This window comes from Scatophagus argus, chromosome 12 (assembly GCF_020382885.2).
Source record: "Scatophagus argus isolate fScaArg1 chromosome 12, fScaArg1.pri, whole genome shotgun sequence".
In the NCBI taxonomy this organism is placed as follows: domain Eukaryota; kingdom Metazoa; phylum Chordata; class Actinopteri; family Scatophagidae; genus Scatophagus; species Scatophagus argus.
In genome coordinates, this window is record NC_058504.1 from 2,933,031 (window position 1) to 2,951,164 (window position 18,134).

The 18,134-nt window shown below is 39.8% G+C and overlaps 1 protein-coding gene across 3 annotated transcripts; it reads left to right on the forward strand.

Moving 5' to 3' along the window:
- The first annotated feature begins 61 nt into the window (after window positions 1-61).
- On the forward strand, window positions 62-18,134 carry rell2 (RELT like 2). Of its 3 annotated transcripts, XM_046406126.1 has the most exons (8): window positions 62-793; window positions 917-6,000; window positions 8,388-8,458; window positions 9,131-9,343; window positions 9,898-9,960; window positions 10,270-10,333; window positions 11,146-11,322; window positions 11,415-18,134. In XM_046406126.1, the coding sequence occupies exons 4-8, from the start codon at window positions 9,145-9,147 to the stop codon at window positions 13,252-13,254; spliced, it is 2,343 nt and encodes a 780-aa protein (XP_046262082.1). In that variant the 5' UTR covers window positions 62-793; window positions 917-6,000; window positions 8,388-8,458; window positions 9,131-9,144; the 3' UTR covers window positions 13,255-18,134. The 3 variants fall into 3 exon arrangements, with proteins under 3 accessions (XP_046262082.1, XP_046262081.1, XP_046262080.1); XM_046406125.1 differs by having other exon boundaries at window positions 62-6,000; XM_046406124.1 differs by lacking the exon at window positions 917-6,000.

The window sequence follows — 18,134 nt, forward strand, 5'->3', positions numbered from 1 at the left end:
GGAAATGAATATCAAATCAGTAGAGGTAACTGGAGAAAAACTGTAATTTCAGGGTGTCGCGCTTGTCAACGCGCAGACCAAATTTAAGAACAGGAATAAAATGGAAGGATGCAGTGACCCGGTTTCACCACATAGCGGCGACAGATTCAAACTAAAGCTTTTCAGTAGATCCTCTGATAGCGCTGTTATCTAATGTTATGATTTGTTGTTTCAAATAGGCTGAGTGTCCCCAGTGTACCAATGAAATGATTGCGTAAATCTCTGGTCCCATTATTAATATGCTAATAATTAACGATACGTCAACATTAAAACCTCAAGGGATAGTTTTGGAGTGAGGACATCTGGCCCCTGGATAGTTCAGTCTTCAATGAGGCTCTCAGGCTCAGTTTATTCGATCAACAGAACATGTATTTTTCTTTTACCTCTGTTTTATACTATCATTTATTTAGAAATAATATAGGTTATTAGGATATAAGCTGCATGGCAAAATTGGGTGTGCGCTACTCGGATGGGTGGAGGGTGACACCTCTTCATGAAACTGATAACGCACAGCATATTTCTCTCAGCGTGAGGCTCGGCTGACTCTCTGGAGTAACCAAGGTTAAAGTCAAACTTGCAGCAGGAGCAGCCTCACCGATTCACACCGATGCCTCAAAGCTCCCAGTCATTCTGCTCTCCTCAGCAGACACTCGCATCCTTCCGCTCCGGTCAGAGGACACGCTGCAGCCATGGGACATCATCTTACCAGCGGGGAGACTGCAGAGGATCGGTCTGTGTCCCTGCCTGACTGAAGGTGAGTGTCCCGCCTGGATGTCTCTGTTTAATGGCGCGTCCGGACCTGTGGGCTTAATCAAGGCCACTGATTCATGAACTGTTTAACCTTGAGGATGCAGTTAAGGTCTCACTGTGTGCTCAGTGAAAGCACCGCATCCATTTGGGTGATCGCGATGTGTCTACGGAGATGAAGGTGATGGTGGTCAACACGGTGATATTCACACAGAGGGAGGAGGATGATGGAGGGTCCTGTATGTGATGGTGTAGTAGCCTGCAGACCTGAGACACACCGCCCTGTATCTTGCACGCCAAAACTTAAATGTTTTGGGACTTGTCGGTAGGTAGCTGCACGTACAGACATCAAACATGACTTTACAATAGGTATTTCAGGATTGTGTGGAGTCGACTGCTAAATTCGGCGTCATTTATCCTCCTCTAAAGTTTCAAAATGTTTCGCATGCTATCTTAACAACTCGCCAGGCCAGCTGCAAGATACTTTAAATCTGGAAAATGTGATTAATGGGTTTAGTGTGAGCAGAATTTGAATGGATTCACACGCTGTAGAGTGGAACGTTTTCAAATGACGTTTGTTGTGAGTGATTCAAGGCTGTAGGAAAAGTGATGATTGCTCTTCACGTTTAGAGAGCGCAGTTTTACATGTTTTCCTACGTAATGTAGTAGTAATCTAGCTAGTCCTCCGTGGATTTGCGTTTAACACTTTATTAACTTGCAAATCTTTTTAAAACACCCACAAAAGGCCGGGTGCCAAAAGACTTAAAAATAAAAATACTAATCTTGTGTCACAAAACCCACTCCGACGTCACAAACTGTGTGGCTCCCCCTGGTCCCATCGGCTATGTCCCATTTATCTAACCTATGTGTGACTAATTACCACCTATGCCCACAGGTGTGCAGGTAATCTATAGCAACCACAGAGCCTCACCAGCCACACACCTACGTTCATACACACAAACATGCACAAATCTAAATTGGCTGTAACACGTCTGATAGGACATGGACATATGATATAGTCTACTCTCCAGTATATACACAGGATATAAAAGGTCTACACATCTCTGTTTAGATGGCAAGTTTTGTGATGCAAAAAATAAATAAATAAATAAAAATATATATCAGACTGAGACTGATCACTTCAGAACTTTTCCCACCTTTTAGCGTAACATGTAAGTAGTGCAATTCAATTGAAAAATGAGCTAAAATCTGTTAGGGTGAAAAGAAAAAATATATATAATAACATGATAAGTTAAGTTATTATGAGGTATCATAAGGTATCAGCATGGCACACCTCACTTTGGGAATTTTTGTTCACTCTTCCTTGCATTCCAAATCTGTCAGATTGCGAGGGCATTTTCTGTTCACAGACCTCTTTGGGTCAGCCCAGCCACAAATTTTCGGTTGGATTCGGGTCCAGGTTCTGGCTGGGCCTAAACTTTAATCCTCTTCTGCTGAGGTTATTCTTTTGTTGATTTGAAGGTATGCTTTGGGTCGTTGTATTGCTGAGAGGTGAAATTCCTCTTTGTCTTCAGCTCTTTGGCAGAGCCCTGAGGGTTTTGTGCTGACATTTGTTCATAATTCAAAAATAATTCAAAAAACAAAGCCCCGGTTCCTGCCGAAGAAAACCAGCCCCGAAGCATAATGCTGCCACCACCAGGCCTCGCTGTGGGTATGGTATTCTTTTGGTGATGCTCAATGCTGGTTTTGCACCAAACATATTTTTGGAATTATGGTCAAAAGGTTCAGCCTTGGTCCAATCAGACCATAACATACTTTTCCATGCCATTTCCCACATGCTTTTGTCAGACTTGATGTAGCGTTTTGGTTGTTTTTCTTCTTTTCAGGGTTTTCTGATGTAATAACTGAGCCTAAACATAACCACACACACACACGCACACACACACACACACATCCCCATCCCTCCTTCACCGTGTCTCTCCTTCATTTTTTATGAAGCTATATGTTGAGCAACGCAAACCTGAAAGCACTGAACACGCACATTCACGTCACTGGGAGGCAAATCCGTTGAGGTCATGATGATGCTGAGTCATCTCTCTGCCTCTGTAAGCTGCGAGTGAGTGTGAGGGCGAGACAGACTGTGTGGGTTGACTTACATCAACTAAATTCCTCACAGCATCAGAACTATTGTTTCTCTGTGCATCTCTAAATTTATTCTGTTAAATCCGGGGACATAATATTGGCCGGCAATTCTGTCTGTCTGATGAGCATGTTGCTTTAGGTGCAAGTGCAATATGTTCTGAGGCAGGAGTTTGGAAAGTTGTCATGGTAACAATCATTTTTCATCAAGAAAGAAGAAAGAAGAAGAAAGAAGAAAGAAGAAAGAAAAAGAAGACAAGTCAAGACAAGTCTAATAGCAGAAAAATGTGCGTACTCGGTCACTGCTTGAATTTGATTGGCCATCCCGGTGCCATGATGGATGATGCTGGGATGTGTTGTGGCAAAGGTTCGGTCAGATGTCGACTCTGCTTTTGCCACATCTGCTGCATCAGCCGAGTGGGTCCGTTCAAGAGGACGATGACTTTGTTTTGTCACGCAGTGCTGCTGTCAGTGTTAAGTTGACCTAAGACATTTAGTGACTCACACCTGATGCATTATCAGCCTGGTAATGATAAAATTTACTTCAAGTATATGCTCAAATGAACAAACGAGCTAATATTTGATTGGTAAAGGGAAGGCCTTGTTTTTATGAAATATATGTGGTTTGGTTTTACTTGTTAAATATTTTTCTAGTTCTGACAATATGTCATTACTGGCAGTTTTTGTTGGAGTCATAGCAGCCCTGTGCTGGCAATGCCAGTTCAGGACCTGGACCTGGACCTGTACTTGGACTGATGCTGGGGTGCCGTTCAAACTGGGTTTGGCACAAGTCTGGCAACTGCGCTTAGTCTGAGTTATTTCTTCTGCCTGGCAGATTTGGGCCATTATGGGTCCAGACATCTGACCCTAATGCTGTTTTCTCTGCATTAGAACAGGTTATTTTTGGCTATTTAGCACATACCAGTAGGCTCCTTTCATTATATTAACTGTCTGCGTTGGTTAACCCTGTACAAACCAAGTTTAAACCAGTGAAGTTACTGGCTAATGTCTGTTTACGTTTGCTACTAAAATTTTTATCACGGAAAGTAGTTTTACTCAATACTTAAATTAAAACTAAATACCACCAAACCTGTGATTTATTGGACTCTTGTTGAGTAAACAGGAGAGAGAAACTTAGCTGTACAATCTAAAAGGTTATTATGCTTTGTTTGTATTTGTGTGCTACTTTTAAACTGAGAGCAGCTGTGTGGGTATGAGACTGGCCTTCTTGCTCTCTTTAACAAAAACAGGAAATGGTTTTACTATGGCTGACATGAATGCACAATGTGTTTTACAATCTTAAAAACTATGAGCATTAATATTACATACTGTGGACAGTGGGTGGATTTGAGTCCCCTGAGATGAAAACCACAAGCAGTGGCACATCCACATGAAGTCCACGTGAAGGAGAAGGTGGCCGTGAGCCTCGTGAGCAAGGTTAAAACAATATAGTTAAGAATCAGCAAATGTTTTGGTCGTGCTTAGATAAAAAGATGAAAACTGTCCGTAAACAAACAGTTGGGACTTAAAGGTCAATATGTGGTCACCCTTGGGAACTTTCCTCTGTACTTGTTTATTTTGAACTGCATTTTAAAACATGCTCATTTCACATATTTTCAGAGAAGTTAAGTAAAGTCTTTTCCATAAAAGAAATATATCTAACACAGGTATATGTGAAATTAGATAAACAAAACAGATAAACCAGGAGTGTTTTGACTGACTCTGTTGTTATTCCTCTCATATTTTCTTTTACTCCCTGAGGAGTTCAGTCAAACATTAAATAACCTTACATGAGAAGGGGAGTGAGGGGGTGGCACACAGACACCCCCTCAGGGTTACGGTCGCTGAGAGAGGAACGAGAATTTTCCAACTACACAGGTCATGTGTATGTTTGAACACAACACACAGGAAATGGGATTTTACTCACTATGGTATGAAACAGTTAATGCTGACTGCATGAATCACTGCTGTAGCTTCCCCAAGTCTGATGACTAGCAATGATTACAATACCAACTGAATTTAAATAATCAGCAAGTGGCAGTGCATGCACACCCTCTCCCACACACAAACAAACTTCATGAAGCAGTTGTTCTCATTATTGTATTTAGATTGTTAATAGATGTGCTGTTTCCAGTGGCTGAAAGCTGCAATATTTTATTTTTGACCCTTTGGGAGCAGCGATCACTCATCTGGAGTGGTGGTCGTGTCCCCCTGATGAATATCCACCACTCAGTCCCTTTTAGCTTTGTCTTCAGCCTCCCACGGAGCTCTTTAGCTGCTAAATGCTCCACTTTGTCGGTCTGCTGTTCTCTTCTGCCACTGATGCTGGTGATGAGGCTTAGGATGTGTACAGGATGTGACCTGCTCTGTCTTTTTGGACCTTTGTTTTTGAACTCACAAAGATGCTGCTGTAGAAATAAGCCCTTTTGAAGAGAATTAGTGGCGAGTGTGTAATGATATGTACTATCTATACTTAACCACCCTAGAAACGCTTCACAGGGAACGAGTACTGATAATTGTGTGTGTGTGTGTGTGTGTGTGCGTGCGTGCACATGCGTGTGTTTATGTGGGTTATGGTCGCTGATAAGCCAGCGGGAAGGCAAACCCTGATAAGTGCTATTTGTTTACTCTGCGTGAGGACAGTGTGTGTGCGCATGTGTTTATTTACTGTTTGCACATTCACAATTACCTGTTTTGTGGAACAGAGTTTACACTTAATACATATATATATCAGTACGGAGTGTACTGTGTAGGCCTACAGTAAAGCGGAGAATGTATTACGGATTTGCGTTGATGTTTGCATCTGTTTTTTCACTGTTACACAAATGACAATGAGGTTCCCTCGTGTTATCTTTTGCTCTTTTCCTTTTCACACACTGTGTTTGTGCCTCCTTATTTCTCTGCAGATAAACCGAAAAGGTGTGGCTTGGGGGAACCTATAGTGTATAGGAGGCGCACACGCCGTCCACTGCTTTTAGCTTTATATCCAACATATGCATTTTTAAATTGTGTAAGCAAAGATCAGCAGCTGTATTCTGTTTTCTTGCTGGGCAGACATGAACATGCTGGCTTTCACATATTTGGATGTGTCCACTGTTGACAGACATAAAAATGGTAAGAACAATCAGTTTGTCAGCTATCAGGCATAAAGAAAGATCTTAAAAGGGTACTGTATTTTGCAAGGCTTTTGCTTTATTAGGAGAGATTAGAGGTTGGGCGCTGTTACACAAAGGCCTCGTCTAAAATAATAAGACTGGAGGTAAATTTAAAAAATGGAAAGAATTAAATCTCCAACATAGTTCAGATGCCTGCAGATGTGTCCAGGAGTGGTTTTTTAATATCTTGATAACTTGAGATGAAATTCTAATTTCTTTTTCTCTGTTTTCTATTTGTTGTGAAGAAGACCAGAAGCTTAAATTTTTGCTGTTTACTTTGAAAATCTTTATTCAAGTTTAGCGTCTATACGTGTATAATATAATGAAACAAACAAACAAACAAAAACTAACACCAACCTCTCATGGAAACTCTTTTGTAAGTCATGCATTGTCAAAAGAAGTAAACAACTCTAACTGGACCATCAACAGAAATGAATCAGTCAGTCTATAAATAATGTGTTGTTTATGTTAGTATTGTGAAGTTTTAACATTAATTGTCCTAATGCATCATTAACTTGTCTTATTGGCTACAGGGAAGTTATTACTTCCATTAAAAAAGCACCTACCTTCATTGTTTGTTTGCATTTTCAGAATCTGTAGTTTTACAGATACCTTGTTCCTATAGGCCTAAAGACGCTTTAAAAATAGTTAGTTTAGTTCTAAATAGTTTAGCTAAACTAAATAGTGTACATAGCAGATTATACATGTCTTTGCTATACAGTATTTTACCCAGATACCATCCAGTACTCTTGGGCTTGAGCAATACTTGTACCCTCAAGGTCTTGCTTCATGTTCATGAGTGGTGTATATTACCAATAAATTTGCTCTCAATCAAACTGCCAGAAACCAGCTGACACACAGTGAATGTGGGGGTTTCGGGGTTTCTGTTGGTCTGAGGCCAACTGGGCGGATAATTTATCCATGACCACATTACTATCTGAGTCAGTCAAACATAAAAACTCAAGTTTTGTTTCTGTCATTGCACTCTGGTGCTGTTGTTTTCTCTCTCTGTTGAAGTCGTGGTTATAGGATGGACCATGAACTGCAGCACTGGTTCAGACTGATTACAGCCACAGTGGGAGATATCTTGATGGGGCTTTTCCATCTTTTAAACACAGAAAGCATGCTAATATGGCCTGTGATAAAATATTACTCCATAAAAGTTTGATAACATTTATTTCCATATTAAAAATAGGCCATTCCAAGAGCTTTACATACTGCACTGAATTACATGTAATATTTAAAAACAACCCTATGAAGATGAAAATAAAATAATCACACACAGTTGCATTCTGATACATTAATTTAAGCTACCAAATGTTAACATGTTTCTGCTTTATATTCTACAGATAAAATTCACACATGTCAACAAACTTGGCAGCATGTGGTTGTATGTGGTTCTCAAAACAGCAACACTGAAAGAGTAGTGGATCTAGTATAATTATATGGGTACAATGCTAGCAGTTGGAATAATGCAGGTACACTGGCCTGGTCTGACAAAAATGTCAACATTTTGTGGTGAAATCAAATAATTCACATGGGAATTATAATGACTGAACTAAGCTAAGTCACTGATAAGTTATGTCCATTAGCTCAGACATTTTTTTTTCTATTGAACAAAGTGGTGTTCAAAGTTGATCAGAAAGGTAGAGAGAAAATAGAGGAGCCATTAGTCATGTCAGCTAATGGGTTAGCTCGCCAACAGCGCACCAACTAGCCCAATGAGTAGTTATCATCTACATCTCATAACATAACCTTTATAGCCTTTCTGTTTTCTGAAGATGAGTAAACGCCAGGATATAACAAACTCTTAAGACCAGGATACATGAAACTGATTCTGGTATTTATCGTTCATGGTGAGTAAGCTCATTAACTCATTAACTGACACTACCTTTCTGCAACAAATCTAACCATTTCCATGCTGTCAAGATGACTTAATATCAGTGCATATTTGTACATTGTGCAGATATCAGAATCTGAATTCCTTTATTTATCCCAGAAGGGAAATTCTTTTTCATTATATTATACTTCGCCCTCATGAGTGAGACCACAAATCCACAGTTCCATTGTATCAGTTGAAATCACAACATTTCACCATTTTAAATGTTTAACAACTTCAATAATGACTGTATGCTGGTTTAAATGGTAAAGTTGAAAAAGGTTGTTGCATTGCATGGAGGATGTAACATGAAACAGATGTGTTCAGTACCTCCCACTCTTTTCAGTGCCTCTGATGTCTGTGAAAAGATCCAGAACTGACGAGTTAAAGTTAATTAAAATTCATTTATGAGGGAGATTCTGATAATCTGATTGGGATGTCTTCCTGGTTTTCTCTGTTTCCCACAGACTAAGTCTTGATGTTGACAACTCTGCAAGAAAGCTTGAAGATGATTTGAATCAACCAGACCAGAAAGCCTGTAAGTTTTGTTAATCCACACCACATTTCTGTCTCTGTTCATTGAAGTTGTGGTTGGGAGATGTTACAGTATATTTAATCAGTTACAGTAAGGTGACTTTAGTTGTACTTGACAGCGAGTATCAAGTGGCCAGGCCATTGCCTATGGGGTCTGGCCAGGGACGACCACAGCCATGGAACAAAACATTTGGTTGACCTCAAAGAAATTCTGGCAAACTGTCCGGTGACTCAGGAAAGGAAAGCGGCACTTTATTCTCACTGTTTACAATGCAGATGGGAAGCTGCTGACCTCAACTGCGGACGCAGTCGGACGGTGGAAGGAATACTTTGGAATACTCTCCTTAATCCCTCCGGCATGCATAATCCATCTGTTAGCTGAACCTCAAATTCAAGAGGGACAGTGCGGTTTTCTCCTGGTCCGTGGAACACTGGACCAGCTCTACAGTCTCACAAGGGTGTTGGAGGGAGTTTGGAGTTTGCCCAGCCAGTCTAAATGTGACCACACTGGCCTCCATCGGACTCTGAGGCTGTGCCCAGTCCCATGCCTTTTTGCTTTTTTCCCTTTTTTCTGCTCTGAAGTCCTAATGTGCACATCTACAACATTTTCTGACCTGGAAGGAGCAAAGTAGCCTAAAATTATTTAATCTAATCCCTTTCTCTCTCCATGACTCAGGTTGAATCTACGTTATGACTGAATTAGAAGCCTCTGGGGTGGGGGAACATCCCCCGCCCTACATGATTTTTGTGGTGGTCTTCCTGTTCTTCCTCACCGGACTGCTAGGCTTCCTCATCTGTCACCTGCTGAAGAAGAAGGGCTACCGCTGCCGCACTGGAGACTTGGATGATGAAGAGGAGGAGGAGGAGGAGAAGCTTGAAGGAAATGCAGGTGGGTTGAGGAAAAAAATAAAATAGATGAAGAGGTCACAAGTACTTACATGAAATCATTTTATGGGTTTTCAGGAATCCAGTCCATGAAAACAATTTTATAACACTTGCAATGTCAAGATAACCATGCTGATGTCAGAGAAAAAAAAAATAATTCTGTTGTATTATGGGAAATGGAGGACCCAGCATTTATGGAGTATGACCCATAATTCAGCCTCGGACGAGTCCTTTGCTAGAAGCAGAAAGTACCTGCTTCTTCCCCACTACATTTCAGAGGGAAATACTGTACTTTTTGGTCACAAAACATCTGAAAAAGTATATTTTCCTCATTATACTTACAAATGTTTAGGTAACTTTTTCAATATCTTACTGTGTGGTTGTAGTATTTTTACCTTAGTAAAGTATCTGAGAACATTGTCAACAGTTTTCCTTGACATTTATTCACACTTAAACCAGTGTTTGCTGACAGACAGTTTGTGTGCTGTGTTTGACTCGAAGGAGTGCGACGTTTAAAGTGTGTGGATTTACTCGGCTTGCTGCTCTGCTGTGTTTCAGATGAGGATGAGGAGAACCAGGATACAGTGGAGCAGATCCTTAAATGCATCATTGAAAATGAAGGTGACAATTATAAGAAGTGCTGAATAGTATTTTGTGTCCAATTCAGTTGTATTTTGTTCAGGTTAAAGTGTAAGTTTATCAACTTGTCTAATCTTTGGGTTCATTTCCACCTTCACCGCTCTCTGTTATACTGTCAGGACATGCCACCTGTGACAGATATATCCTTGAATGAGAACTATTCATGTGTGTGAACTTTCCTATGCCCTGCAATTGACCATTTTCAGATTAGATCAGTATATATCAGCAAATCCAATACAGTATTCAGTTAGGTTCTGCTCTGAAATAGGGTCTTCTTGTTATCACCTCTAGCTAACATGGAAGCCTTCAACGAGATGTTGGGAAACCACAATGTCTGTGTGCGCCATGACCCCAGGTAAGTTCATCCAAAACAGTTTGCATTGCTATGACATAGCATGCCCATGTAAAAATATAAAATCAACAACGTTCAAACCAAGAGAAATCGGTTTTACTCAAGGTGTGGCTGTAACTTTTGGGAGGATTTGCGGACCTGAAATTTTATATAGGCGGTCAGGAGGGTGTCATGGACACCTTAAAGGATGGCAGACATGATCAATATTTGCATCCAAGAAATCCCATATTAATGAGTAAAACATTTAATACAGACAACTAAATTGTTTTAGTTCTATTTTTTTTCCATTGAAAATAAACCCCATCTTTTTGCCTAAAATGTGCCTGGGACAGACCATTAAATTATATGCGTTAGTTTAGGATTCATTTCTAAGGCTTTTTTTGTTCTTTTTTTAACAAAGTGATCAGTAATTATGGTATTACCGTTACTACTGCCCATAAACATTTCAGGTGTGATAGATTTTCTTTGGCAATTATGGTTGTTCAACAATGAAGACGCCCATAGCAACTCCCATGATCCCACGCTTGTCTGTTTACACTGTCTCCAGGGTGGAGCGGATTAATGTTTGCTGATTTCATCTAAATTTTCTTTACATTGTGGTGTGCTAAACATGACTCTGCTTCGTTGTGGTCAGATATGCTGTCCCAGTGCATACAAGTAGAAAAGAAACACACATGCAGTGTCTGAACATGTGTTTATATACAAATCAAAGAAGCGTAACTCTAGCACTACACTACACACATTGCAGATTATACACATACTAACATAATAAGAATAATGTACATGATAATAATAATGATAATGTTCATGTCTAGGTTGCGCAAGGAGTCTATTGGTGGTATTCCTCCCCATCACCACACGGTCCACTCAGGCACCGACCACAACTCCTGCCACCTCTGTGCTCAGGTGCGGTCGAAAAAGGGCAGACGACAAAGCCGAACCCCCCGCTCCAAGCAGCGACCTGGAGAGCAGACTGTCTTCTCTGTTGGAAGGTCACAGCTCACAATTAAACCTCTTGTGCAGGTTGTATGCTGGGATATTGTAACAGAAGTATTGCATTCTGAATGTATCATTATCCATTCAGGTTCCGGGTGACACATCATGACAAGAAGCTCCATGGAGCTCCTAATGCATTGGTGAGTTCTGGAGACCAGCTGGACCAATCCCAGGAGAGCGATGAACGGAAAGAGGGCGGTTACAATCTCAGAAGTTTGTTCAAGGATGTTCGACCACCCTCAGAGAGCATCAATGGGGTTACTCCAAGTGCGGGGAAACGCCGAAAGAGTGTAACCATATTCGGGCTGAGGCGGGGCAGCGACCCTGCTGGCATTAAAGTAAGCGAGGGGACAGGTAGAGAGATCGCCGGTGTTAGATTCGTTATTCAGCAGCAACCCGTAGTGCTGGAGGAGCTGCTGCAAACAGAGAAGAAAGAAGTCGTCCCTGAATGTGATACTAAGCCTGGTATCAAACCAGAAACCGAGCCATCAAAGAATCAGGCACCTGCTTCACCTCAACCTGAGGCTAAAACTTTAACTTCTCCTTCTTCCCAAAGTAAGAATCAGGCCGATGACTCTATCTCTGCAAATGAAAGTGGCTCTAAACACGTGCCTAGTCCTGAACCTTGTGCAAACCCTATGATCAAACCTTCCATTGGGGGTACAGTAACTTCTGCCCCAAGGTCTTTGTCCATCCCATCTCCTGCTCCATCTAGACCGGCTTTTAAGACAATAGAGAAAGGAGGAGATCTGGATATTAATATTTTAAAAAATAAAGAGGCATATGATCCTGGTCCGCTACAAACCTCTACACCCATTGCCCCCATACCTGGATCTATTTTAGGCTTTACTCCTCTCGTTCCTACTGGTAAGCCTGAACTTCCTTCTAGCACAGCTTTTCCAGTTACCCAAACACCGCCTGACCCAAGCTCGAGCCCAGATCTGGAACCAGGTTTTGGCGAGAGTCTTGCTTTGATAAGCTTAGGTTCATCCCCTCCATCATCATTGCCAATCAAGACCCCATCTCCAGTCTCTTCCTTAAAAATTCCTGCCTCACCCACGACGATCACACCAAGCCCCAAACTAAGTTCAAGGAATATGCCATCAGAGGCTACAAAAACTACTTTTTCACCTGCCCTTACTCCAAGCCCCAAATTTCAGTCAGGCCAAGTGGTGTCTGCTGGCTCCAAACTCGACATGATGCTAGTATCACCACAAACCCTCTCTTCTTCTCCAGCTGAACTCTCCATTGGAAGTTCACCTCACCTGACTTTGAAGTCAGAGAGTATGATGTCTGTAACTTCTATGACCAAAGGGAATAAGGTTTCAAGTCCATTCTCTATGAAGGAACATGAGCTAGAAGGAACCAGAATGCAAAAACAAGAAGAAAAGACAGAAATAAAGAAAGTTGGAATTCTCAAAACAGCTAAACTCTTACCAGATGAGGGAGATAAAGCTTCTAAAGCTTCTTCCCTTTCCTCCCCCACTAATCAGTTTTCTAAAGACAGACTGAGTAGTTCAACTCTGCCCCCCCTCAGTCCACTGTCCCCATCCTCACCTGTAGGGAGCAGAGTAAGTAATGTGACCATTGTCAAAGCCAGCCCTGACAGCAAGCGAGAGTTTTCTGTTGTCACGATGATGGAGGAGGAAAAACCTTCTTTCTCAATGAAAGACCAGAAAGGAGAGACTTCTGAACTTGGAGCTGAATCAGAAATCAGTTTAGCAGTTGGTCAAGGAGGAAAAGTTTCTGTTTCAGGTGTTGGACAATCTGAAAGTCAACATGGAGAGACTTCTGGAACAGATGCTAGGTCAAAGGTGAGCCAAGAAAAGGATGATATGGTAGAGATGGAAGACATTAGGGACTGCAAAGTGACACAGGTGGAAGAAACAGAAAAGGCAGAGGAGTTGGAGGAGAAGGGAAACATTTAGTTGAAACACAACCTAGAGTTCAAACTGTCTGAAAATCCAAAGAAAGAAGTGAAGAGAGAAGGAAATGTAGTGATAATGATATTAAGACCTTTTGAACATGCCTTTGATCATTTAACAAAACCAAATCTGGTTAATTGACTAGCAGGGTGAAAAATCATCAGATACTCTTCTGCTGCTAGAAAGGATGATACAATGCATGTTTTAGCCCTTTCACCACAAATCATATGTATGTAACACAACGGCTAATCAGTTTGCATGTCATTCTTTCGTGTTTTAGATTTTTGAATGTTTTTTCCAACTTCCAAGCCATTGGCTTCCGTTATATTATACTATTTGGGTTGTTTATGGAGGATAGAATAAGCAATTCAGGGTTTCATTTCATTAATTGTTTTGTATGTGACTGATTTTTCAATCAACGTAAACTGATCAGCCAGGTGATCAGTTTACGTTATCTACTTGACTTACTAATACACTGATTACACTTTAGTCTTTAATCAGAGGTGTGTGTGATTAATTTATTGATTTCACATGATTATTTATTGATGTATAAAGGTACTAAGGGCTGGCAACACTCTTGTCAACTGATCTGCTTGATTGTGAATCAAAATTAACAGCACAATCACCAATCACTGGGCAATCAACAAGTGTTAATTTTGTGAATTTGCAGCAACTTCTTGTTGTTGTTTTTGGTTTGACCCTATGCTATAATTTAGTTTCTTTTGGCAAGTACAGTATGTTGCTGGGTTAAAACAGCCTTCAAATCCCGCTCCTTGCTTGGCCATTTCCTCACTGTGCTTCAGTTTTTAGCACAGTGAAGAGCTTCACATTTAGAGTATAATATAAGTAATAAGGACATGATCCATCACTGGCTTCCCACCATACTAACACTAACACCATGCAGGAGTCACTGATGTAACCATATAGAGTACTCATAACGTGTTATTTGTATACTACATATAGTTTTTATACCAGTGTATTCAGGTACTTCCAGTGGTAAATATACCACATGTGGTGTATACCAGTTCCTTCAGTCCCAGACTATGTTGTTTTAGTCTTTCAGAAATGTGATATTAAAGCTCAAGTTTGGGACTTTTTAAATCTTAAATCTGTAGCGATTTTCCCACGCTGGTGATACTGATTGTTTAATATCACATAGAGCTGAAGGGAGGAGCAACTAGGAGGTGGAGCCTACAGCATCATAAGGATGTTGTTTGTGTAATTACTCTCCATGCCACAAGAGGGAAAAGAAAAGTTCTGCACTGCAGGTATAAAACACTTACATATTTCCAAGCATTTTATTCACAATATATTTTTCTGCTCGTGCAATAAATTGAACGCTTAAATGGAGTGCAAAATGACAAATCACAAATATAATAACAAGTACAACCTTGTGGGAGTGTTTGAAATAAACTCTCAGACTACAAGAAAAGCTGTGAAACTTGGAGACTTGTATGTTTGTATTTTGAAGAACATATACATATCTATTACCATCTATCTATACATATGTATGCGCATGTACACACATGTACACACACATAGATTTATATGTTTGTATGTATGTGCGTATACATTAGGACTGTTAAAATAACACCTTGATTTCAATTAATTAATCACGAAAAAAATTAAAACAAAATTAATGTTGACCTTTTACCCGTTTTGGCCACAGTGGCCTTGTAACATGACATTTAAAAACCACACAGACTGAACTGTTGACAAGAGCATCGTTCTCTGCAATTTCTGCAGTAAGGAATTTTTGTACCATCGGAGCACTTCAAGCCTGAAATATCACCTTATCTCAAACCCGTAGGCCCGAGCCATCCCAGCCCCTGATGCTAGTGCTAGCAGCCAACCTCATCAAGCCACACACAAAATTGACGTATGCAATTAATTTGATTAATTAATGATTGATTAATTTTAATTTTGTTTGACAGCACTAGTGTGTGTGTGTGTGTGTGTGCGTTTGTGTAAATAGACAGATGTAGATATATATTATGCACCATGTGTCCATACTCCCAAAAATATAGAACTACTTACTGCATCAACAAAGCCATCATATATATTTTGCTATAGCAATCTAAAAACGTGATCTGGAGCACATATGGTGTTAAATTCTATGTATTTTGACAGAATCTTAAGAAAAACTTTTTGAAAAAAAAAATGCAACAAATTAATTGATAGTTGGGGGGGATCTTAAGACAGATAAAACGAATTTCACAAAATTTGGTTTCACAAGACTTAAGTTTTGTTTAAAGCCTGTACGACTGCCTGCCTCCTCATGCAGATGATAAAATGGTGAATAGTGTAAATTACCAAAAGAAGGAAATTTTCTTTAAATATAAGAAAACAAACTTGCTGCAAAGCTACTGGAAGCTAAGTTATTATTTTTTAAATAACCACTTGAATCTTTATTTCTTCTCTAGAAGAAGAAGAAGACCTTTTTTCACACAAATAGTGAAGAGGAATGAAATTTCTTTAACAGATAAAGTTAAGCGGCAAGTGATAAAATATGTACGCGATTTATAGAGTTTATATAAACACAGTCTGTAAGTATTTTATGTCTGTAGGGAGTGTGGGTGACATTAAACTGTGGAAGGAAATAAGCATTAGTTAAGATTTCTATTTGCTGGCACTCAGCCCGGTCTATATTTGAGCTCGTGGCCCTGGAGACTCGTTCTGGTAGAACAGAGGGAGATTACCAGACACAGTTCAAAAGTTTGCAGGTCAGAGGTCAGCATCATTTCCTGGTCTTCATGGGAAACCAACCATGAGGCCTGCAGTCTGCGGGTCCATTTTTCCTCTCACTCGTGTCTTTATTTTGCCCCCAAATTTTCATTTCAAGCATCTTCTGTTTGGCTTCATGGCTTGCCAGCTCAGTGAAGTCTAACACCCTGTTCAGCTGGAAATACAGTAACTTTATCCAGACCTTAACAGTATATTTAGATATCTACATGATCTTGTAATGTGGTCGTGATGGACTGTGTGTCACCCTCTGCTGGTCAACACACACATCACACCTTCACATGTTACTCTGTATTTCCATCGCCTGCCTTCATCATTCCAATGATTATGCTCCTAAACTTCTGTTTTGTCCTCAAAATTCTGTCAACTACAAGCTGTTACTTTGCAGTACAATATATGCTCTTGAAAGGTTATGCATAATAATCTTGTAAATTACAAGATTAATGCTAACATAAGTATGTCTTAAGAAGACCATGATTTTTTGTTTCTTTTGCACTTATGTATCACAGCTAAAGCCATTTTGCAACTATTAACTAAACAATTAACTAAATTTATGTACATAGCACTGCAAATATCAAATCATGTGTATGTTAAAAGATATATCATGTTTTAAAGGGGTACCTATCAATAGCCATGTTATTCAGGACAGATTAATCTGAAGCTCTGTGCATCTGTATTTTCTTCCTTCCAATAACAGCAGTTTCCTGCATGAAATTTATCGACAGTCTCCATAATGATTTTAACAACTGAGGTCAAAGGCCTTCACCAAAACATGAAACAACAATCCAGATCAAGTAATAAGGTTGCAAAGTAGGGTGTGCTCAGAGCCGTCCATAAGAAGGGAAAAGAGGGAGGCAATAATCGTGTTCGTCCTACACATAAATAGTGATAACCAAATTATTTTTTGAGCCAAAAATACTAATAATACCAAATATTACCAAAATACTATTTTGTTTATTCTTGCTATAGTAAAATGTAGCCTGTTTCATTAAAAAAAAACAAAGAGAAGCTACTAAACTACAACAACTAACTACTAGCTTGTCAAAGTGAATGTCCTTGCTAAGCTGGGAAGTGCACATAAAACTGTGAGGGCTGTAGACCCGAACTTGACTCAGCTCAGAGAGCTGCTCCTATGCCACAGGAGAATGATAGCCAGGAGATAACATTACTACCAAAAGCTAGTTAGTGTCAGAGAAGGAGCCATCACCTGTGAGGAAAAGGATGATTTCCATAATAATGTTCATGTGTTCCTGTGTTTATGGAGGATTGACTCTTATGAGGAAAGATTAAAGAGTAAAGTAGATTATATGAAACAGTTTTTTTTTTCATATCTAGAAATACACTATATAGACAATAGTATCCGGACATACCTCTTTATGGGGCTGCTGTTCAGGGTTTGGGCTCGGCTCCTTATTGATGTCATTAAAGTCTCTGCTGGTGTAATGGTCAGCTGTCCCAATACTTTTGTCTATATGATGACTAATGAAAAGTCAGGATCTGAATGTTATTGACAATATTTCAGAACTGTCTACATCTGTTTATATGAAGTCTTAAGTAGGGCAACTATCTCTTAACAGCTGAGTCACAACCATCCCGAGGATTTACACACCAGCAGCAGTATGACTGTATAAATATTGTACAGGTCCAGTGTGTTGTTTTCCTCACCATTTAGTTGTCTGTGCCCTCATTTCTGCCTTTGGTTGACACATAACAGCAATAACACAGAGATCTGTAGTCCATGAAAATCCTTTTTTTTGTGCGTGTGTGCTTTTGACAGTGATATCAATAATAAATACATTTTAATCAGCTTGCACCTTGTTGTTGACCTGTTGCTGATAATTTATTACAAATGTTAAATATCTGCGGTGATACGACAAACATCAAGCATTACACAGATCAGCATCTGTCGAACTATGTGTATCGAAGCACCACTGAAAACTACAGAATTTATTCATCAGTAATAAGCCTTTAAACTGTTTATTCTCCACAATCACTATAAATCCTCAGAGCTGATCAAACAGTGTGATCAAAGCTTGGAATACACGTACAGCATAATACACATGATGAGACTTGTATATTCCCAGATGTATCATTATTTACTCTAATTAAATAAAACACTATAAGTGTGCTTTTCAAACCTG

Bases quoted from the DNA above. Each gene is read 5' to 3' on its own strand.
- rell2 (XM_046406125.1), top strand. From the start codon at position 9,145: ATGACTGAATTAGAAGCCTCTGGGGTGGGGGAACATCCCCCGCCCTAC. The intron at 9,344-9,897 runs GTGGGTTGAGGA...GCTGTGTTTCAG, and splicing joins GAAGCTTGAAGGAAATGCAG to ATGAGGATGAGGAGAACCAG. The intron at 11,323-11,414 runs GTCACAGCTCAC...TTATCCATTCAG, and splicing joins ACTGTCTTCTCTGTTGGAAG to GTTCCGGGTGACACATCATG.